Source organism: Lampetra planeri, chromosome 36 (genome assembly GCF_965212315.1).
Source record: "Lampetra planeri chromosome 36, kcLamPlan1.2.h2, whole genome shotgun sequence".
In the NCBI taxonomy this organism is placed as follows: domain Eukaryota; kingdom Metazoa; phylum Chordata; class Hyperoartia; order Petromyzontiformes; family Petromyzontidae; genus Lampetra; species Lampetra planeri.
This window is the reverse complement of record NC_136142.1, coordinates 4,004,880-4,028,219: the sequence shown is the minus strand read 5'-3', so window position 1 is coordinate 4,028,219 and position 23,340 is coordinate 4,004,880. Positions and strand designations below refer to the sequence as shown.

Below are 23,340 nucleotides of genomic sequence, written 5' to 3'. Positions count from 1 at the left end.
GGAGAGCGAGATACTTTGGGCCGCACGGCACGGCGGCTTTTGCCTATCGAACGCCGGCGGGGCTGCGACGCCGCTGCTCACCCGGGTGGTATACGCGGCCTCGGGGTCGTCCTCCAGCACCCGCGACAGCCCGAAGTCGGACACCTTGCACACCAAGTTGCTGTTGACCAGGATGTTGCGAGCGGCCAGGTCGCGGTGCACGTAGTTCATGTCGGACAGGTACTTCATGCCGGCCGCGATGCCGCGCAGCATCCCCACCAGCTGGATCACCGTGAACTGGCCGTCGTTCTTCTGCGTGCCCGGAAGATGTGGGTAGGGGGGGGGGGTAGGGGAAGGAGAGAACGCAGAGCAGTGTTGAGCTGCGGCGGTACGGGACCACTGTGCCAGGCGCAAACTCGTTTTGTGAAACATTTCGCAGACACAAAGTACTCGCCACAGATGATAGGCTCTCTGCCTATCTCGTTAAGGAGCACAAACCATCGTCACCCCAACTCCGGCCACCCTCGCAGCAGCTGCGGATTTTGGCTGGCCATCGAACTAAAGCGGCCACCGCGTTGCGCACTTTCAGGTGCGATTCTGCGGCCGTCTGGAATGCTCTTCCTGCCGATAATAGGAATCCGCTGGAGCTGTGCACTTTTAAAGCTACATAGCAAACTCATTTCTTTAGAACTGCTTTTTGTGTTTAGTTTGTTGTCCTTCGCCTGCATCTCCGATTAGCACGGTTGGCTACATACGGTGTGAAAGAAGTCCAACATACATACACCAAGTGGCTCATCATGGAAACATTTATAGCAGCTAAATACTCTAAATGCAAGTTTCTAAATTTGGAGGGATCAAACCGGAGGACCCGGAGAAAAATCCACACGATTGAGGGGAAAACATGCAAGTTTCAAATATACTGGTGTCAGGGTCGGGATCAAACCCCCGACCTCCTGCATACCAGGCGAGGAAGATCACATCACACCACCGTGGTACCCCTGAAATAAGTAAATAAACAAGCCATATAGTTCAAATCTCAAGTATATATTTTCCACGTCACGTCAAATTGCATTTGCTCCGACTTGGCAGAACAGACATGTGACTAACACAGTGCAGCGCTTGCTTCTTGCCAGACTTAGCGCATGTGCTCCAAGGTTAAGCTGCTAAATAATTGGATGCTACTGCACGAGGTCCATAGCCTTAGCCATGGTTCGGCTCAGGGTTGGCTCTGGTTCAAGTGAACTGGATCAAAGCCATGCTCATGCTTAATTGGAGCTGGCTCTAAGCATGGTCCCAGACATTCGCCGGATTTACGTCAACTGAGCCAAGCCACGGCTGAGCTTCCCATGCAAACTTGAGCGCAAGTGAGTGACTCAAGGCGAAGCTGAGCCATGTTAGAGGCCAAGCGAGAGCTGATCCATGCTTCGGAATAGTGCCTTAAGTGATTGTGTATATATATGTGACTCCAACCAACTTCATGTGTCTTCTTGGTTCTTTCGGTAAAGTCACGTAGAAGGGAAATAATAATTAAAAAACATAATAAAATAATTCTCACGACGTTTCGGCCACAACGCAAGCAGCTGTCCTCAGGTGAAAACCTGTCTTCCCAACAGACCTGGTCTTTACCTGAGGACGGCTGCTTGCGTTGTGGCCAAAACGTCGTGAGAATAATTTTACTATGTTTTATTTTTATTATTTTATTATTTCCCTTCTACGTGACTTTACCGAAAGAACCAAGAAGATGAATCCCCGCAGTCACGAAAGCTTTAAATCGAAATTCAACTTCATGTGCACTACCGCATGTGTGCTGTGCTCTGTTCAAATGTGCTTCTGCGTTCCATTGGCACTTTGAAAGCTGCTCTAGACTTGAGTGAAGCATCAAGTATGACGTGATAAATGATGATGATGATGATATGTGGCCACCGGATATGCTTCCTTACGTATAGGTTGATCGTATGAGAGTAGGCGTGTAATTATGCATAGATTCATGGTTTAAAATATGTTATCGATAAGCAAATTAAATTGTGCATGTGAGAATCGATTTTTTTAATGAAAATTACATGATAGATATATGGCAATACTCCATTTATCCTATTAGAGGTAACTAAAATGTACAAACGAGACGGGAAACAATACGACTAATATTGAAAGAGAAAGGACATGAAACGAATTATTTAATCAATCAATTAGGCGATCCAAAATTGTACCAATTCATTGAATCTCTGTTGGAATGTATGTATGTTGACCTTCTTTCACACCGTACGTAGTCCACCGCATGCATCGGAGGTGCGGGGAACACAGCACCCATTCACTATCTTTCAATATCCTCTTATGCACAGTAATAATATGAAGGAACCACAGATAATTGAAACAAATGTAAATTTATCTTGTTTAAACAATTTTCCAATCCAAACCTCTAACTATAAAACCATCACATCATTGCCTGGCATTGTCACATTTAACCGCAGTACCAACGGCAAATAGTTTTACTTTGTCGCTCATGTCTGCTTAACATAATGCTTTGCATAATACCACAAAACAAATGAAACGCCAGGGTTAGCGTGATAATTTTCTCCTGGGCCTTGCATACACAGCCTTTTATTCCTGAGCAGCAGGTTAGAGATTTAGCTTAGCTACCTTCCCGTAATTAAATTTCATCCCGACACTCAGGGAATTACTTTTGAATGGATTACGCAACACTACGTGGTCATAGGCTGGCAATTGCTTTGTTAATTTTTCTTTTCAATGGGGGATAGTTTTGGTTCTTCTTGGCTGTTAAATAGCGTCCCAGTTTACCGCACTGCTGGGCACTTGATGTGCGTTTGTGTCTATACCTGCCCACGTGTGGAGAGAAAATTGTGGCAAAGTTGAGTGTGTGCTCTGCTAAGTTCCGCCTAAGCAGGGCTCTACTCCTGGCGATAATTCACAACCCACAGTGGCAATTGGAATCTGAACTTGCTGGCCTGTGGCCCTTCCCAAGATAAAAGTCAGCGTAGTGATGCATATCTGGTCAAATCCGAGGCAATGTCAATCCGTCTCCGTGCTCAAATGAGCATTGTCGCGGCATTGATCTCCATCGGTGGCCTTGAGCCAGCAGTGAAATTCCACATTGCCAGGGTGGGGAACAGTCTGATCATCTGACCATTGCAACACTTTGAGACTTGATTTTGACTGCATACAAAAAATAACACGCGTGTTGGTTGCTCGCCCGTCATAAATGGGTTACACGTTGGTTCGTGCAACTTCCTCGGCATACTCAGTTTGATTCCTGGCCACGGCTCACAACAGAAATGCTCCTGCAATCTCCCAACCCCTCGCCTCCCCCCATATTCACCAAAGTATGGTCGGGAAATCCCCTCTAACTTAATTTGCATTGGAAAATCTTCATTCGCCGGTGGAGTGAAATAGGTTGTAATTTTGGCATGGGTACATGTATAAATAAATACAACTGAGTTTATAAGCATTGTTTCAGGAGCAAACGATTGACTGTGAATGCAGTTTGCTTGCAGTTTAACGAACAGGTTTGAATATAAACTAATCCATTGCAACAACCTATCCATTATGAGAACAGCGGCAGGTTAAGTCAATGTTACGTTGGTTTGGTAGATAATCAGTAGGTCTATTACACTGCGAGTAGCATAATTGGGCTGATGAGACAAGGGTGGAGTGCATTAGATATTGATGCTTCTCAGTCAATTCCCAGTGTTTCTAAACAGCAGTTTTTAGCACGTACATTTGCGGCGATGGAATGCGTTTGAAAAGTCTCCATTTGAATGAATGCTTCCCTGAAATAAATTCCATTTCCCCTCTCATGCTTCACACTCGGCGTGGTGGACTGCAATGGTTTAAATGAGTATGAAATGAGAACAATTAACACAATACATCATGGCCAATTGGAGTTATGCAGCCATATCTCACCACATCTGCTTTCCATCTGCGAGATATCTCAGTTGCTTGCAGTCAACACTTGACCTCCAAAGTTCGCTCTTAAAGTAGTCTGCTATTCGTGCTATGTCCCTCTGTTACCGACCTCTCGGCAACGCTGTCGGATGTGCATCTCAGTAACCTTCCCTCCATCTACATTGCTTGTCTTCTTGGTTCTTTCGGTAAAGTCACGTAGAATGGAAATAATAAAAAAATAAAAATAAAACATAATAAAATAATTCTCAGACAAAGTCTGAATGAGACTCTGTCTTCTCGACAGAGCTGTTCTCCACCTGAGGACGGCTGCTTGCGTTGTAGCCGAAACGTCGTGAGAATTATTTTATTATGTTTATTTTTATTATTTTATTATTTCCCTTCTACGTGACTTTACCGAAAGAACCAAGAAGATTAATCCCTGCAGTCACGAAAGCTTTAAATCGATACATTGCTTGTCTGCCGGTCTTATGATCCCATCAAAAGTCCCCACGAGACTTGGGCTCATTTAATTGTTTCAAGCTTTACATTTTCACCGGCACTGTTTAAGCATTCTTAAGAAAAAACAATAAAAATGCAGCACCACCAGCACATAGGCTCCTAAGAAAAAATATTAAATAATTGAACAGCATTGTAAAGCGACAGACGTCTTTACGGCACAATTCCCTATGACACATGACTTCCTATTGGATTTTGTGCTCAGTAAACACGCATCACTATAAAGATGACATAGCACGGCACAGGGTGCTGTGTGCTCTGCATGTATCTGGTTGTAACACCAGAATCTCACACGTAACTCTCCCGGTGAAAGTGCAATGAAATGTGAACCTACAAACTGCTCTTTGCAAAGATGTAATTCTCTTATGAAACGATGATGGTGGTCATCATCAGAACCGCAGCGCACGGATAATAGCAGCAGCAGGAGGAGGAGGAGGATATAAAAGTCCCTGCTGTGACCCGAACATTAGTGGAGATTTATCTACACCAAACGTCCGATGAGCCCCGTGGTTGTATAGAAACGTGTGCCTGTGTGTGTGCGTGTTGAGTCGTGTGTTGTGTGGCGAGCAGTTCCAGTGGTTAGCACATTGCGAGATCCTATTCCTACGCACCTCTCCGGTGCGTGTTCGGATTGCCGTTCGCTGCAGGAACTGAGAGATTCTGAACAATTCCTGAATGGTTCCTTTCTGGTTTTTGCCTGAATAAAACTAATGCGTGAGACATCGGGCTTGGGCAAGTTTCATAACACAACACGCTAACCAGTATGCAAACACTCTGTAAGGCACGGACAAAAAAATACACACTGATAATTTTTGAATTATAAAAGCCTGAAACAGTGCCAGCAATTTTGCTAATTGTTTATCGGTCCGCTTAAGTAATTGGTCTATGATCTTTACGTAGTTTGTCTTGCACGGAACATTTTTATTAGTGTAATTGATAATGAAGCTCATGAACAAACACGGCTCATTCCGAGACGTACAGCCATTATATGGCATGCACACACACGACAGAGCAATAAATCCCATTAATTCTGCTGTCATAGTCCGTGATCTCATTAATACCGGGTCACTAATACCCACCACGCAGTGCATTATATGCATGCGTCTCATGTAATCCGCTGGTCAGGCAAGTCCACTGACCACCCCAACTTTAAGGCCCGTGCCAGATAGTCCTAGCTCATTGAGACTCTTTGTTGGCGTTAACTCACAGCCGTGCGCACTTGCTCGTTTCAAACTATTGCGTTTATAAATACATGCGTGAATGAATGGGTGACTGAGTGCATTTTTGTGCCTAATTCTGATAGCGAACCAAAAAAAAATGTTCATTATCACATTGGAAAGTGCTGGCAGGTGTGGGGCCGTGTGGGTAAACTGACCTCGTTTGAACCAATATAATATTGGCAGATTAAATTTAAAGCAAGTTGGAGTGGTGTGCCTCTGCTTACACGTGCGGAGGTGGGGACTTGTCTACATTGGTAACCATTAGTCGCAGATGTACATTTCACAATTTCTACGGCAGAGACCAGTTTGTCCAAAAATTCAGAAATGGGTGGAAAAAAATAAACCCACTGATGACTTCCATCAACGTAGTTCTGATTTAATCACCCTGAGAGTCAGAATCTGATTGCGATTTTAGATTTCAATTTTCAGATCGCACCATCCAGACAGAACTCCAATCAGTTTGTCTTAACCATTACTGATGTTTAACATAGTCATGTTCATGTAATCAACGCATTCATGAGTCATTTCAGCCATAGTTAACACTGGTGGCTGTGCTGTGGATGTACTTGTCCCTGTCATACACATGTGGAAGTTTCCACCATTTGCTCAGGACCAGCAATGGATTTGAACATTGTCCAGTGTTCACCTAAACTTTAAGTTGCTTTGATGTTTTTTTTCTTTCTTTTGTAAAACATGCAAGTCTATAGTGAATTAATTATGTAGGGCATTTAATTAGCCACTGCTTGTAATATCGCAATAACCTTGCTTCCTGTAGTCAATATTTGTTTAATTGTGTCCCTCATAAGGAGCCATAGGACTCGTGACAATATCGATGTCTCAACGTAATTTTTAAAATGTTTCTTATGATTGATTGCCCAAACATAACAGTTAATTAGATTCATTAATCATCATTGCCAATGCATTTTTCCAAACTTAATCTCAAACTTTTCAATCACAACTCCTGGAAGTGTCCCGTTTATGGCAAACACCCTTTTAACTGTCACACTCTGGACGAGTAAGTCAATACTTACAAAGATTAATACATGAATATTCTGGCAATACTGCCTTTCGATGCAGATGTTCTAATTACTGTATTTTGAAGAAAAAAGCACAGAGAAATTCATATACTTTGCCGCATATGACCAAAAATGGCACTCCATCAACCTAAGTAGCGTTGAATAGTCATTAATTCAGACGGTTAGGCATTCCGTATAATTTAAATGTCCATTTGTCAAAATTTGACAGGCCTTTTTCAATGACCGTGATCAGGTCATGGTACAGTAATAAGTAATAACCTTCTCAGCCGCACACGCTTGGAGTAACGCATTTTTACGGGTGATTTGGTGTCAATGTATAGAGCGGGTTTGCCTGCCTTCTGCACCGTTTTAACACTCAGTGGTGACCTTCAAAAAAAAGGCCAAAACGAACTCTACCATGAATAATGTAGGTCTGTTGGGAGTTTTGTGTTGGTATACGAGTCTGTAAACTCTGACGCGTACGCGGCACTGTTTTCAGAAGTGTTCGACTCAAAATTGCAAATGTACAAGTTTCCAGGTCACGTTTGTGCCATCACCACTTCGTGGGGAAGTGATCATTGGGACATGGAGGCACTCTATATGTAACTGCATATGTGTATAACCATATATATATGCGTGTGTAGGGAATGGTAATGTGGTATTTAGTACAATGTGTTGCAATGCATTCACATTCCTGGCCACACGCAATACCTGCGCAGTTGGGTATCTGAACATGGCACGTGTTTCACCCTCTGTCAAGTCGTCCAAAAATTATCTGTTAACATCAGCACTGGGGAGACAAAGGCAGCCGAGTGTGGTGCTGGTCCTGCGAGGCACTTGTGTACGTTGCCAGCTGTAATAGGTGCTTTCTAACAGTGTACACACCTAACAGTCTATGTGGTTGAACGTGTTTAAGTGCGTCAAAGTGTTTCTCTGCTCCAAATGAGTAAGTGAATGACACTAATCGGCATTGACGACCCAATATCCATTGGTGGAAATTTCACATCCCCATGGCGGGGGACCAATCTATCCATAAGTCAACCATCGTTAACCCCCCAAAAAAGTGGTAGTAGCTTCATCAGCGGGGCATGATGCGTTGAGTTGAGCCCCATTTGCGAGGCAAATTTGACTCTGACCACTGTGCCAAAGATGGCCGACTCCTGTGTATACGATTTACTACACTCACCATAAGCATGCAAGGGTGAGCTGCAATCATTACAACCGTCGCGATAATCATTGCAATCAGTGACCGAGTTGAATCGCGCGCAAAAAAAAAAAAACGCACAACGCGGGTTTCAATTTCACTTGCCCATTGTATGACTGGGCAGGCGCACGGACACCGCATCAACGGAAACGAGTTAATGAAAATAATGTGCTTACCCGTACGCAGATTAATTAGTAAAATCCCATGGGCGGCTCCTTAAAAAAAATTTGCTCATTAGGCCTCGCCACGTACGAGTGTCAGTCATTTCTGTGGTGCAAAGTAATGAGGTTGCTGGCTCGACTCACCCACTGGGGAAATGGTCCCGTGTACGTTGCAGGCAAACACACTTAGCGCTTCGGTATCGGGTGGGAATAGGGTGCACTGGCACTATTAACCTCACCGCACCTCGCGCACACCGTGAATATTAGCTGGCCGAGACACCGCTGGGCACCTCGGTATCGAACGGAGGAGCCTTTACTGAGCCGAGATGCTCGTGCGCATTTGCAACGCCCTTCAGGTTTGCCCGCACTTTTATTTGACGTTTGTTTATCTCTGGCGCGGCTGGAGAAAGTCAAAGTGTATCTCTCTCTCTCTCCCTCTCCGTTCAAATGAGCATTGTGGTTGCCCCACACTTAGACATCTGGCTTTGAGCCAGTGTTGCAAATTCCACATTCCTACGGCAAAAGTCAGTATCTTTTTATTTTGTTTCGTGATTTGCGTACCTTTCCTATACTTTGAACTCCTATGGTGTTTTTGTATTGTTCGTTGTTGTAACTTTATGACCCTCCCCTACTGGGCATCTGTGAAATAGAGCTTTATAGCTCATCGGGTTCCTCCTGCAGTATCAATATTCTCATTCTGCGTCTGCATTGCATGACCAATGTTGACTTCCCCAAAACGGTACTTATTTTATTGACCCTGGAAAGAGCCTGGGCTGCATTACCTCTTTTATTTAATTCAATAAGGCATCTGCAGGCATTGAATTTCAGTCTCTATAATAATACTCTCACATTTATTGAGCGTCATTAGACACTGTGTTATATTTGCCCTGCCAAATGGTGAGGGTTGCCACCACTGAGGTACAACAAAAACCAGGCCACGTCGTCGAAAGAAGAATATCTCAGAATAAGAAAAATTAGAAAATCCTGGGAATCCCAAGACAGGTGGCAAATGTACCACTGGCCTAGCTGGGTGTCTGTATTTCCTGTCGTGTAAATGTTGCATTGTACGTAGCTTCAGTTAAGAAGCAGCTTTGAGTATGCTTGAGAAATAGTTCTGGATCTGAAAAGGGGTCAAAAGTCATTTTTCAGTCGTTAATTTCAAATTAATTCCTGTGCCCAGTACTAACAATGAATTCGTTTTTGAGCAGGGACGACGGAGTGAATGAAGGCAATACCAACATGGTTTTTCCCTATGAACAGTGAATCTGACTTGCCAATGATAGCAGTGGTGTAAAGTGGCCTTGCTACTTACCCTTAAGAATAAATCCAAGGATCCATTCTCCATGAATTCAGTGATGATCATGACAGGTTTACCTTCAGAGGGGAAGAACACCAAATGCATTAATTCACAAAACCATTCAAAAATAATAATTTCACTACACGGTAGCATTCACATATTATATCACTGCCGATATGCATCATCATATGTATCTATATATAAATATAACCACAGATGACCACCATGTCAATCTTCTATGACCATGGTGACGCCACAGTATATGATTTATTTCCATCCTCGTTAAGTTGAAGAACTGATCAATATATAACAATAACAACAAACGTGACGACCGCCACTGCTACTCGGACTGTGCGGACTTTGCAATCGAAGCACCACTTCACGAGTATCGCTGATCACATAATGAATGCCTCAAGAGAAGGTGCCATCATGAATAGGCAGCTGCGAAATGTTTAATGTATTCCGACGGTTAGTAAGAAGTCTGCGCGCTTACACTTCAGGGGCAGAAACGCACGGCAGTTAGGTTAGCGCACATCACGATTGGCTGGCAATCATATTGCTTCGGCAATCGCCGCATTCTAAATGCGCTTTGGCTGCGTGCAAAGGTGTGTGGGGGGGGGGGGGGGGCAGGGGGTTGGGGTCTGAATTCTAATGGGCTAAGCGTTTGTCGGCCTTTGAGATTGCTTCCCTCCTGTCGGTGTGTACCGAGTCTTAGGCGGGGGGCATTCATCACACATTCTGCTCTCGTGTTGCTCGAGCCGTACTTAAGAATGCACACCAGACGCCAGATCTTGATTGATTCAAAGCTCGCGGGCAAGGTGGCCAATTTTGTGGGTCCTACCCACTTGCATCAGTAAGTCACACTGCTGAGGCTCGCAACGGGAGCCGGGCGTCCCCAAACATCGTTTTCTTTTTGAGAATTCTTCAAAGGAGCGTTCTGTTGTTGTTGTTGTTGAGAATATGCAGCTATCATGCGACCCAAGGGCGGGTTCACGCTGGGTCGTGCAAAATCACGTGGCCTAGCGTAATGGCCACTCGGAGCCCTCGCTTAAGTGACGTGGTCACCGAGGTGGAGAGTTAACGTGGCGCTGTGTTCACAAAGTTGTGCCTTTGAGCGTCAAGTGAACGGCAAGAGAAACCGCCTGTCGATCGGGGTTAGGGAGGAGCAAAGAGGGGTGATCGCACGACGATGAAGCGATCGTCATCAAGAAGGTGGCACGCTGCGCTACGCGTAGCGTCGCGGTCAACCGTGGCGATGTGAGCACGCTTCACGCAACGTAAGACGTGATTTTCACTTCACGGATTTAAACGATCCAGTGTGAAGCCACCTTCTTAAATTAGCCTGTGCGCCGACTATCCTCTGCCATAGCAATGTGGAATGTACACTGCTGGCACAGAAATTACATTGGAGATGAACATTTAACCCACTGCTCATTTCATGATAGAGACTCAAAAACTTGGCGTTCTTTAATACTCACCGAATACGTGTCTAAGCCAACCTTAATGAAGGTACTGATCTAGTAGAGGAAGTTCGAGAAAACGACGTTGTTAAAAATCACTGCTGCAGAGCACATTTAAAATACGGCCCTCAAATCGAGTAATAAGGCCAATGCGGCCGATTAGAATTAAACACATTTATTGATTTGAGCAAGTTATTATGAACTTGTAAATTTAAATGATGATCGGGTAGGGGAAGGTGTCACTCAGTAGAGAGTAGAAATACAGAACAAAAGAAAATGCTGCTTCCTAAGTTAAGGTAATTGCAGAGAGTATTGCAGGGCCCTTGTTGTGGTAGCGACTTTATCGACCCTAGTGAGATGATGGGCTGAATTAACTCCTGATTGGGTTTTCGACGACAACCCTTTTTTTGTGATTGCGAAGCGCTCGCTTGCAAATCTGTTTCGGTGGCGACGATCTGGTTATGCAGCCGCCCGGTCAGGGGGCAACTCGGCCAATCATCTTTTTTTACGGTTAAACAATTAGTAATCCGCCCTTGGCCTTGCGCCCTTGCCGCAAGGCCAAGGGCGCGTGTGTGAGCACAGAGACGTTTCGACTCGACTCGGTATGCGGTCCCTTCGTACGAGCATCAAAGTCGTGTAAATTAGATAGAGCGTGCCGACACCGCGTCGATAAAGACAAACAACAAGGGTGCCCTTCTCTCTATTCCAGCACGGTGCGGTTCACGGAGCCGCATTCTGTTCACGGCAGCACGTAGCGCGCACGGAGGGCAACAAAGGCGCCTCTCACAACAGTTTTAGCGCAGATTAATCACTTTGTTTTTTTTCCGTCTTGAGCTGCACTGGAGCAAACCCAACTGCCAGCTTGCGCGCGACAGCAGGTCTCAAACCCCGACTTGCCGGGATTGCATCTCTCGGTCTGCTAGCCCGGGACACCATCATTCAGCGCCGCGCGCACACACAAACACTCGGGCGTGCACAACTTATTAGGTCTCATTAGAGAATGCTCCCTTATGCAGAGAGATGGGAATTTGGCCAAGTTGAGATTGTGGGGGTGGGATCACTTGCTGAAGTTCAGCCAATGCTCTCAAGCCGGCAATATGCACTGAAGTGTCCCCTTGTTCGTCCACACAACCCATTGAAGGCTTCTTTAACTCAACAGACATCTTACGGGCAACTAATTAAAAGTGTCCCGTACAAAAACATTCCTACCGTGACATCGAATTACAAAGGTGGATAATATGAATCGGGTGCTCTGCAGTGATAAAACTCAACTGAACGACAAAGTAGCATTGCAAGATTGTGTGGGTGATCGTAATTCCTAATAATGCAGAAAAAATGTTTAAGATTAATTCATTAGCCGGTTACTTTTCACGAATAAACATTCCGATATAGCATTGTATGTGATTCCCATTTTTGCACAGTTAAACAATTTGGATCGGATAACTCTGAGAGACAGGACTTGGGGAAGCCTTCATCCAGCAGTGGATTGTTCATGACTAATGGTGATAATACAATTGTGTAGACTATATAAAATAGACTTCACTTGAGTGTTTGTTGTTGTACAGCATTGAGTAAGGGCTCATTCTGACTGGAAATATCTGGGGAACTATTGTACCGTCAATTATCAGCTATGATCAATTGTCTTGGCAAAGAAAAAACACAAAAATAACATTTTCACTTTGATAATTTAATGGGATTTGTACAAATTTGGAAAACTCTCCATCAATTTTGTAGCGGGGGTAGTTTTCCATAAATAAGAAAAGTCTGGGGAGCGTGATCCATAACTTTCAAAGTAACTTTCTTTCATTGGGTAAACTTGGTTGTGGTAATGGTCACCGGCTGGCAGAGGACAACGCCTTTAGAGCCTTCCAGTTTTGCTGATGTGGTGCACTTTCATCAAGGGTTGGAGGTTAAGGAAAAGATACATTTCATGCACAGGGCAGAGGTCGCAACCGGGTACCCGATACCAGTACCCTACCCGATACCCGGCTACCCGTACCCGGCCGGGTACGGGTACCCGTTTGCGACCCTGGTGCGGCCGGGTACGGGTACGGGTAGACCGTGAGTCACTGGTGAGTAACTGTTTGTCACTCACTTCCCAACGTCTTGTCTCTTCTCACAATTCAAGTTCCTAGAATCAACCCACCCGTGCCTGCAACATGGCTTCATCCCAGAGGTCGCAATCAGGTACCCGATACCCGTACCCTACCCGTACCCGGCCGGTTACGGGTAGGGTACGGGTACGGCCGAGTACGGGTACAGGTACCCGTTTGCGACCCTGGTGCGGCCGGGAACGGGTACGGGTAAGGAATCAAAACCCGTTTGCGACCTCTGGCACAGGGTGGCCTCGTTCCACATATTCGCATCACGCGCGGTAAAGGAGCCCGCGCGTGATTTTAAATGAGTAAACTGTAAAGCGATCCGTTGGCAGGCAGCGGCAGCCATTGCATAACATATTGAAAGCATGGGCAATTACACGCAAGTACGGCAATCATGGGCAGCAATCCTGTTAATAATGCCACACCTCACCATCACTTCCTTCCCGCTGCCTGATGACTCAGCTATTGAAACCCGACCGCTGTTATGTTTTCGTACAGTAAACCAAAGTGACAAACAGGATGGCACCAACAACGAAATGTACACAAAGGAAAACGGATCACGATCCGGGCCTAATTGTAAGACGGGAAGGGGACAGCAGCATGGGATGTTTAGTGAACAGAAATACAAAACACAACACCCACTGCAGGGGACGGCAAGCAGTGGACAACACTGGCGATGGAGTGGCACACGGAGGACACGTGATGGATGAATCACTGGGGCACAAAAAAAACATGAGATGCACGGTGCACATCAAGGGGTAAGCAATTATACTGCAGAACCAAAGCGGTTATAGTAATGCATTTGGGTGCAGGACTAGATTGAAAGTGGCTTCATAATGATGTTGTCAACATGGTAATCATCATCATCGTTGTAGAAATACACAGATGTCCAGTAGGTGTAGCCGGCCTTCAGCATATTAGTTCTAGAACTACAACTATGAGGTTAAATGAAACCACTAGAACTAACAACAGGGGCGACTTTGAGTCTCAATATTTTTGTCATCAAGGGTCCTGCATTGGAAAGTTTGTCCATTTCATGAACGTGCATGCGATTCAACTGGAGTACCTCAAGAAAATCCCACAAACGAAAGGGTACAATTATACCAATCTAAATCTGGACAGACATAACAGCAATTTGGTGTGAATATGCTGCCATTGTACAGATGCCATCAAATTTATCCACCATAATTCATACATGTGCATGTGTTTGTTCTTCCTTGTCTAGAATCTGTTTGATTGATTGGTTGGGGTGTCACGATGGCAATATGGTAATTACCTCGCCTACATAAGGTTGTGGGTTAGATCCAGATCCCTCACATATATATATTTGGAGTTTGCATGTTCTCCTCGTGGTCGCGTGGATTTTTCTCCGGGTCCTCGGGTTTTTCCCTCCACATTTAGAATCAAGTATTGGGCTACGATACATTTTCACACGATGATAAAGCCACCTCGTCGAGCTGCTCTCACTTGTGGCCAGGTCGCAAATGTGAAACTACCGGACATCCGTGAAACTACTGGACATCTGTGAAAAACAGCTGCATAGCTCATCGGATTCCTCCAGTATAAATAAACATTCCGATTATATTACGATTCTGAAAAAAAAATACCTATATCGCTCGGTGGGCCTTACTTGGCGAAAAAAAAATTTGTTTAGGGAAGTTTGATCGTGTGGAACTCACTCTTGGTGATGACCCCCTCCAGCCTGATGATGTTGGGGTGGTCGAACTGGCCCATGATGCTCGCCTCGCACAGGAAGTCTCGCCGCTGCTGCTCCGTGTAGCCGGCCTTCAGCGTCTTGATGGCCACGCACACCTCCTTCTTGCCCGGGTGCTTCAGGTAGCCGCTGCACACCTCCCCAAACTCGCCTGCGGCCAAGGGGGTCGACGATGGTGACAGTGGGTGGCACATGCCATGGATGTCACTTTCTTACTGTCATTATATACAACCGTGTATATAGCAAAGGCCGGATATAAGCACACCCTTATATGAGCGCAGTTCTCACAAGTAACGCGTCATTATATTGCCCTGGAACTGGGGTGGCTAACCTGAAAATAGCCAATAGACGGCTTTCTGCACAGCACGGGGGACATCCTTCATCTCTTTGCTACGACGGTGATCGCGCATTCTGCGTTATGCCCCTTCGATAGAGCCGCGTGTGGTGGACGTGAGAGCCCCACGTGGCTCGCGAAGACGCCGGTTTGACCACCGTTACCCTAAAAGAAGGGACGGTGATGGGGCAGCCCTCTGACATGAGCACATTTTGTTACGCGCGCGCGCGTGAGTGGCCTCGCTTCCGAGAGGTGTGCCTACGGCCAGCTTCAACTGGACGAGTTAAATGTGGCGATGTTATCTATAATGGGCGCATGGTCTGCATTTGAGCTTCCGCAGCAGCTCGAGGCGTAAGCAGCGTTAACCGTGGGATGTGCAACGGCGGCGCCGGTCGATTCAACCACCGCGATACGAACCCGGCGGCCCAGAGTTTAAATTTGGGCTACGGACAGCATCAACGAAATGCAAAGCGATTATTGACACGACGTGGGGAGGCCTTCATCCGGCAGCGCGTGAAGAAGGGATGTACCTAATCTAGTATGGCTATTATTACAATGCACATTACGGAGAGACTGGCCGTTGCTATAGAAATGTGAATTTAATACCAGTGGCTTCAGGGTCACCACCCATGGAGATGAGTGCTACCCACAGCTCGTCTATGCCTTGACTGCCAGCATTGGATCACCGCTTCCGTGCGGAAATTTTAGTCCCCGCATTCCTCCTCACCGCTCTCTACCCCAGCCCACCTGCCCCGCCGCTTGGGTGTGACGATCCCGCGACGGGCATCGGGACCACGAGGTACGGGGCAACGCGGACACGGTTTATAATCGAGAGTCTCACCCGCTCCGATAACTCGTTCGATTTTGACGCACGAGGCATCAATTTCCTTCGCAAACTCGTGCACCGCCTGGTTGGGGTCCTCGTATGTGTGCGGGTCTATGTACATCTTCAAGCCCGGCAGTTTCACTGTGGACGACAAAGTGACAAATTACCCAGGCTAGGCACAAGCCCACGGATGACATTTATTATGCACAGGTAAAAAAACAATAATCACACACACACACCCAGACAACACTACAAATTTGCACGTAAACAAATACTTTTTTTTGTGTCCGATCATTCGTCATCTCTGAACCAATTACTTTCCTTTGCAGCAGCTTTTGTGCCACTAAGGATTATCCTCCCAGTACGGAAAGAGAACTTCTTTTCCCAGAAAGTTTACTAAGAAGAGAAATCGTGCAATCGTATTCTAATTCCATATGGTTTGTCTCATTTGTCATCATTGGGCCATTGCTCTGACTTATTATGCAATGCCTCTTTAGAAAATATATAACAGGTAGTTGGATAGAGTGTAAATAGCACGTGCTATATTCGAACCACTTTGGGAAGTCAACATTGGTTGTTCTGCGGAGAGATAGTCTCTGACATAGTAATGTGGAATTGTCACCATTGGCTTAGCACCAGCAATGGATCGCTTAGGACAACGAATGGACATCAGCATGAGCCCATGCTCTTTGCATCAGAAAGATAGTTCCATGTAACAACAACTTCTTTGAATTTCTCATTGTACGTGAATGCAACGCACACATCAAAACGTAAAGACTTCCATTCAGCCAAATACTCCGAAAGCACATCGATTCTACACGTGGAGCGACAAAACCGGAGGACCTGGATATAAAATCCGCGCGACCACGGGGAACACATGCACACTTTAAATGTGCAGGTGTCGTCAGGGTCGGGATCGAACCCACGAACCTCTTGTATACCAGTGCGAGGTGGCGAACATCTCCCAGCCACTGCAGCGCCCTTGACAGGACAAGCGCATGGCAGGGCAGCTTCACACCCCACCACCCCCCTCCGAGTGTGCCACACATCATCCACACTACGGCTTCGCGGCGGGAAGTCACACTTCTCCACCCCTGCCACTGACAGCCGTGGCATGTGTCTGTGTGTGTGAAAGTGACGTGCTGAGTCCGGTGTCGTTGATTTGGGGGGTGGGGTGGGGTGAGCATGGCACTTCAACTGGAGGCTCCGCTTTGAAGGTGGCACGTCACGGGCCGTGTTGACTAAATGGCATTCTCTTAAACGAGACGGAAGCTTCATTTGATTGGCATGCTTTGGATTGGCGAACAAAACTGTTTTGGTGATGGCATGTGTTATATACGCAAACATGGTATATATTTATATATCACAGCCATCAAGGGTATGTATCCAAGTTGCCGATGCATTACGCCGTCGCCGAGTTTCAAGTTCAACAAAATATGCCTGGGAAGAGCGTTCGCGCTGCTTGAGAGTGGTGGCATACGCAGTGTGGTGTGCGTGGGTGTGGAGGCGAGAGAGGCGGTGTGGTGTGCGTGGGTGTGGAGCCGAGAGAGGCGGTGTGGTGTGCGTGGGTGTGGAGGCGGTGTGGTGTGCGTGGGTGTGGAGGCGAGAGAGGCGGTGTGGTGTGCGTGGGTGTGGAGGCGGTGTGGTGTGCGTGGGTGTGGAGGCGAGAGAGGCGGTGTGGTGTGCGTGGGTGTGGAGGCGGTGTGGTGTGCGTGGGTGTGAAGGCGAGAGAGGCGGTGTGGTGTGCGTGGGTGTGGAGGCGGTGTGGTTACCGTGGCCGCTATGGAAGCGTGTTTTCTCCTCATCATAATCCTGCTTCGCTTTGCTGTAACCGCACCTCCTTAAACGAGAGGAAGCGTGACGCATGCAACAATTCAACTCGACGCAACGCGGTCGCACACGCGCACTTTATTATTTTATTTTTTGGAGGTCGAAAAAAGGAGAAAATTACATAAAAATAAACGCGTTAAAAAGCAAATGTGTGCTCTGTGATGGTACGATCTCTAATCAACTTCAAGTGAGATTGCCTATTTATGCCACAAAATAAACAGTGGACCACACAAAATGAGAATTGGACCCATTATGCAAAGAGGAGCATGCACGGACGCGCGGCATTAAATGAACACGCGCGTGTGCGCGTGTGCGTGCGTGCACGCAGGCGGCTCAGATGAAAGGGAGGGGAACGGCAAAAACGAATTTGTTTGTGCGGCGAGAGAGCAGAAGAGCTCGCCCCGGTGCCCTTGCTTATTACCTCCTTTTGATGATGAAAAAAGCGGTGATGAGTAGGAGCACGACTATGACGGCAAACACAAATGCCCAGATGAGGGTGTCCTGCTTCTGTTCGCTCGGAGAGGCGACGTCTGTTGGGAAAGCACATCAAATACTCCTTTCATAACAGGGCAAAATAAACACGCACGCGCGCGCACACACACACGCGCGCGCACGCACACGCACCGCTTAACAAATTCCATCCAACGCTATAGCTGCTGCCACCCTTTGTTTGTTGGGCGCGATGCGTCGTGCCGTGCGCTTAGCTGCTCGCGGCAGCTCCTAATGACCGGAACGCCCGCTAAATTTTTTTCTGGCGACGTGCTCACTTCACTTGGGCGATGCGCGCCCCACAGCCAGCGTTTGGCCCACCGAAATGAAACGCTCGTGACGCCTCGTGAGCTCGGCGAATGTCACCAGCGACCGCAACCGCATTCGCGAATAATCGGAGATAATTTCGGTGTCGCCGTGCTCTGAATGTCGGCAGTGGAGATTGTGATTAATCTCCGTTTGTGGCGAGTTATACAATAGTAATACTTTCATTGCATAGAGCGTCATTCATGGTCATAGCATCCCATAACGCTGGACAATAAATATATATATGGACGAAATCCCATATGCAGACACTATCAAGCAAATTTAATGTCTACTCCCAAGCAAAATCTAAAATGAATAAACAAATTAATAAAAAAATATGAAAATGTCACCAAAACAAAAGGCACGAACAACAACAATAACGTTATCACCACGGAAGACAACCACTGTTGACTTCCCACCAAGTGGTGCCTGTATCGTCAACGACTCAGAGGGGCGATGGGTCGAGTCGAAACCCCCAACCACCGGATGTTTGAATTCACAACCCTCCGATTGTGAGCTGAGCGCTCGGCCGCACAATGCCACCTGGAACTTAAACTGAGCTCCGAAATGAACGCGATGAAAAATATATATACAGACCGTCCTTTTTTCTCGTCCTGATATCCTCAAGTATGCACCCACTTATTGTGAATCTTTATTGTGAATATTTATTGTGGATATTTATTGCTGAATATTTATTGCGAATATTTATTGCGAATATTTATTGTGAATGTTTATTGCGAATGTTTATTGCGAATATTTATTGCGAATATTTATTGTGAATATTTGTTGTGAATATTTAGTGTGTATGGACCGGTAAGGCGTTCAAAACATTGCAATGCAAGACACCGAAACTAGCACCACCAACCCAAATTCGGGCTTCATTGTAAAAGTCTGGATGGAAATGCAGTGAACGTTTGGAGGTAAGTCAGCAAGTGGTCATGCTCCGGACAGAATGACCCCCACCATAGGAATGTGGAATTTCCACCACTGCTTCAGGATCGCCAAGGGACCACGTCATGCGATTTTGAAAAGGGAGCTGCTCTGGTTTTACATTTTTGGCGAATTTTAAATAGGTTTCGTGCTTGAAAAAAACGTGCCAGTCAGTGCATCCAGAACTTCACTTGAGTCATCTGCCCAGTGGCATTGGACTCCAAATTCGTTCACTTTATCCAATATCTTGGAGATTTCCTCTTCATTCCACTGTACGGCTTTCCCTCCCCGTTCATTCAACGTCCATCGAGCAAGCATCTTTTTTTCTCTGCCACGTGGCCTGAGTCCCGGTTTCCTTCCGGAACGCTCATCATCATCATCACCATCCACATCTCCTCTCGTTCATTGCATTGTTGCGAGGATATGCGGCAGCAGAAGCTGTTGACCAATCGCAAACGCGCCCGCAGTTCCGCATCGGTGTGCGTCGGATAGAACATGGCCTGGGGGAAACAAAGATTCGCCCCTCGGCATCTATTGATCTCCCCCCCCTCCACTTTGCATCTCCGCCCAACAGTATTTGCAGCAATCCTGTGTCTATCGACGCGTTTGGCCTGGGTGATCCTCACGGCAGTGTTCTCGCTCTATTCGCAAACCACTACAGCACGCGAAAGTTCACATCGATACAGGATATAGTGTGGAATAGAAGCTTGCACTCAATTTGTTCACATCCGTGTGATGAATTCCTCATTACGCCTTGGGATCAGCGGGTAAACCCTGCAGTAGGAATATATAATTGTCGGTCTAAAAGTTTTTAAGGTTATTTTTTTTTCGTATTCACATTCATGACAACTTTTTGAATATCATTACCCTCACAATGAGCGTACTTGTGTAATAACCATTACATGCAAATGAAATTTTATACCTGTATATTTTGAGCGCGCTTTCATGAAAATGCACCAGCATTTGAGCGTACATCTACATACAAGGTTGCATGCTGCGTTACATCTGAGTGACTCTTCGTACCACGATCTCCAAACCTTGTGACCACTGCTCTTCTTCGGCATGAGACACTGCGGTTCATAATGCAAATGATCGGCCAATTTGACAAGTCAAGTAACGCCATCGTGACGGTTTTGTTAGCCACCGTCTCCTCACATTCGTTTTTTTTTTTTGCCAACTGCGGTTGATGACCCTTAGGTCAGCCACTTTGCGTCAAGGCTCCAAGGAAACAACTGAAGAGGGGGATTATGGCCATGACGACGATGATGAATTCTGGCAAATTGGCGAACTGAGATGTCAGTTTAACGCGTAGTCGGCTTTCGCGACCAATATCATCTACAATGCAGGTTTTTTTTTCTTGGGTTCGATCACGTGGATATAAATGTGGCCGTTAAGTGGTGTTTCGCCAGTAATTACAACTGGCATCATCAGGCGGCAGCCAGTTGTTAATCACTGGCGAAACGTCGTCCTCGGATTGTAAATGTTGTGGGTTTGCTCTCCAACACACCGGTGTGCTGTACCAGTAACGAATTGGCACGTTCTGCTTACGTGACACAAACTCACTAATTGGCTGTGTCGGGTGGTGGCGGGTTTAACGACACATTATTATTTAGGTGATCTAACCCCCCCCCCCCCAATAAAAAAAAAAACTGTATTATGAATTGAGATGCGAATGCAACCTCACACTGCGTTGTTGCCACCGTACTCGAAGCACACTTACAGCCACGGGACACGGCGTGAACGGCACTTCATCGACACGAGCGCTATCTTCACAGCGCTGTCACTTTTTTTTTTTTTTATAAAACGTGCCCGCCGGTGTCCGTTGTGAAAGACTCAACACTTTCACCATTAGCGGTGACTTAGGTGACCGTTCCCATACGTCTTGCTCACAATTTCGAACAACCTGCTTTGCCGGCATGAATCAGCGTCACAAGCAAACACTAATGTAATTACATTGTACCAACGTCTGTATCGAGCAAACACTAAACTATCTTACAGGGACTTTATCAAATAAAGTCTTTATTTGATCGGTGAGCCTTTGCCTAGTACGACAGCGTCTGTATAATTTTCAAGGGCATTGGTTTTTGCAACCATGTGGAATTGATCAGATGGGAAACATTTTAAACAAATTGCTTAATATATGTATGGGGCCACTGTATATTTACTTTGGATATTATGAGCTTGGAAAGTTGTTTAGAGCACGGTTCTTATACACGGCACAACTTGTATTACATTTTTAGTTGAAGCAAGAATGTAAAAAAAAAGTGTTCAGAATGTAAAAAAAAAAATCAGGGATGGAATCTATGCGCTTCAGCCAAGACCACGCACATCAAATTAGAGAAAATCAGTTTGATGAGCATTGAACAATACTTGCTGTGTGTGTATGTCGCAATACGTGTCAGTGCGAGTGTATGCACGCGTGTGAACATGTGATCGTGCATACACACACACTGTGTCATCCCATCTGTACTGTGCACGACCAGCATATTGCAGGTCAAAACGCTTCTCTTTACGCTTGTTTCCTCACACTGCCCAACTTAAAATCGCCCCCCAGCCCCTCCCCCTGCGCTGCGCTACGAACCCGTCGACCCCCGAGTTCAATTCCCGCTCACGGCCAACATCAGTGGCAATTATCTGAACTCGTCTTCGGCCTACCGCCACCCCCACGGGTCGACTCGACGATCCCAGATGCTAGGCCTCTCGCAAGCCGACTCCACGCAACTGACCCGTGCACCGTTCCGCCTCCATAGGTGCCCACTGCCGGCACTTTCACCGAGAAGCGTGCGCGGAGAACGCACGCCTGGAGAACGCGGTGCGTTTACACACGTGCGTACCGTGGAGACCCACGCTGCTTTGCTTTCTGAACGTCCGCGATTCCATTAATATTGACACAACGGGTCGGTTACCGCCCATTCTGCCGGCGTTGTCTAGGCAAGTGCACAGCGGTGGGATGAGAGATATGTAGGCCGCGCGCGGGGAGGGCGGCGAGATCTGTGCCCGCGCGTGCGTGCGCTCGTGCGTGCGTGCGCTCGTGCGTGCGTGCGCTCGTGCGTGCGCTCGTGCGTGCGTGCGCTCGTGCGTGCGCTCGTGCGTGCGCTCGTGCCACGGGGGCGCTTGCGCCGCTCACAGTCGGGGGACGTCTTGAACTCGACGGCGGGGCTGTAGTCTCCGTAGCCGGCGGCGGTACGCGCGCGGATCTGCAGCGCGTACACCACGGCCGGCTTGAGCCCCGTGATGGTGGTGCTCGTGACGTTGGAGCGCAGCGTCGTGTACTTACTCTCCTTCTGGTCCTTGCGGGTCCGGCAGAAGGCGACATAGGAGGCGGGGGGGGGGGACACAGGGTGGGAGTCACGGCGTGCACCAGGAGCCTTGTCCTCACCGATGCAGAGAGGTGTTTTTTGGGGAGGGGGGGGGGCGTGCCGATCGTTCCACCATTCCCCTCCAAATGCACTTGACATTTGTCCTGGAACAAACTCGGCAAGGCGCTTTACGAGACACCGTTATTTGAACGAGTGGCCTCTATCGATGTCCTCATATGTATGTATACACACGAGGGGCGAATGACGGGCTTGGGGAATGCAGTGCATTACACGCGCTGCTTTGCTTTCTAAACGTCGCAAGCCATGATCTCACAATGGGTCTGTTATTACGGATTCTTCCTAGCGTTGTTTAGACAGTGCACAGCGGTGACATGAAAGATGTGTAAGCTGAAGGGGCCACTGCACAGTGTTTAAAGATCTTGTTCTCAGAAGTAAATATAGATATATATGAATAGGGATGCTGCCTTGATTTAATCGTGAGCGCACTCAACGTGAAATTTAGAGGTCGCCGGTTCGCTTCCATCTCCTGGCGCGGAAGTTGAAACAATGGGGTGGGTTTCATAATTCACCCTGACTGTGTCCATCCACGAGCAAAACAAAACACGTGCGCAGCACAGTTTGTCGACTGGCAAGTCGCATATGCCAGGGGCCAAAGCTCTGGGACTCCCACCTCCCTGCAAGACGTCTGGCCGGCTTGGAAGAGCAGGCCCAATATCGTCTATCAGGACTCTAATCTTGA

General features: G+C 46.9%; 1 protein-coding gene across 1 annotated transcript in view; it reads right to left on the bottom strand.

Annotated features, from left to right (window-relative positions):
- LOC144730699 (ephrin type-A receptor 4-like) overlaps positions 1-23,340 on the bottom strand; it is a 106,766-nt gene that overhangs the window by 20,729 nt on the left and 62,697 nt on the right. The window contains exons 7-13 of the mRNA XM_078611390.1: positions 22,409-22,571; positions 17,978-18,086; positions 17,499-17,566; positions 15,742-15,867; positions 14,532-14,717; positions 9,309-9,370; positions 82-291 (exon numbers count right to left, since the gene is read on the bottom strand). Coding sequence (XP_078467516.1) covers positions 82-291; positions 9,309-9,370; positions 14,532-14,717; positions 15,742-15,867; positions 17,499-17,566; positions 17,978-18,086; positions 22,409-22,571 — 924 coding nt within the window. The remainder of the gene's footprint in view (positions 1-81; positions 292-9,308; positions 9,371-14,531; positions 14,718-15,741; positions 15,868-17,498; positions 17,567-17,977; positions 18,087-22,408; positions 22,572-23,340) is intronic.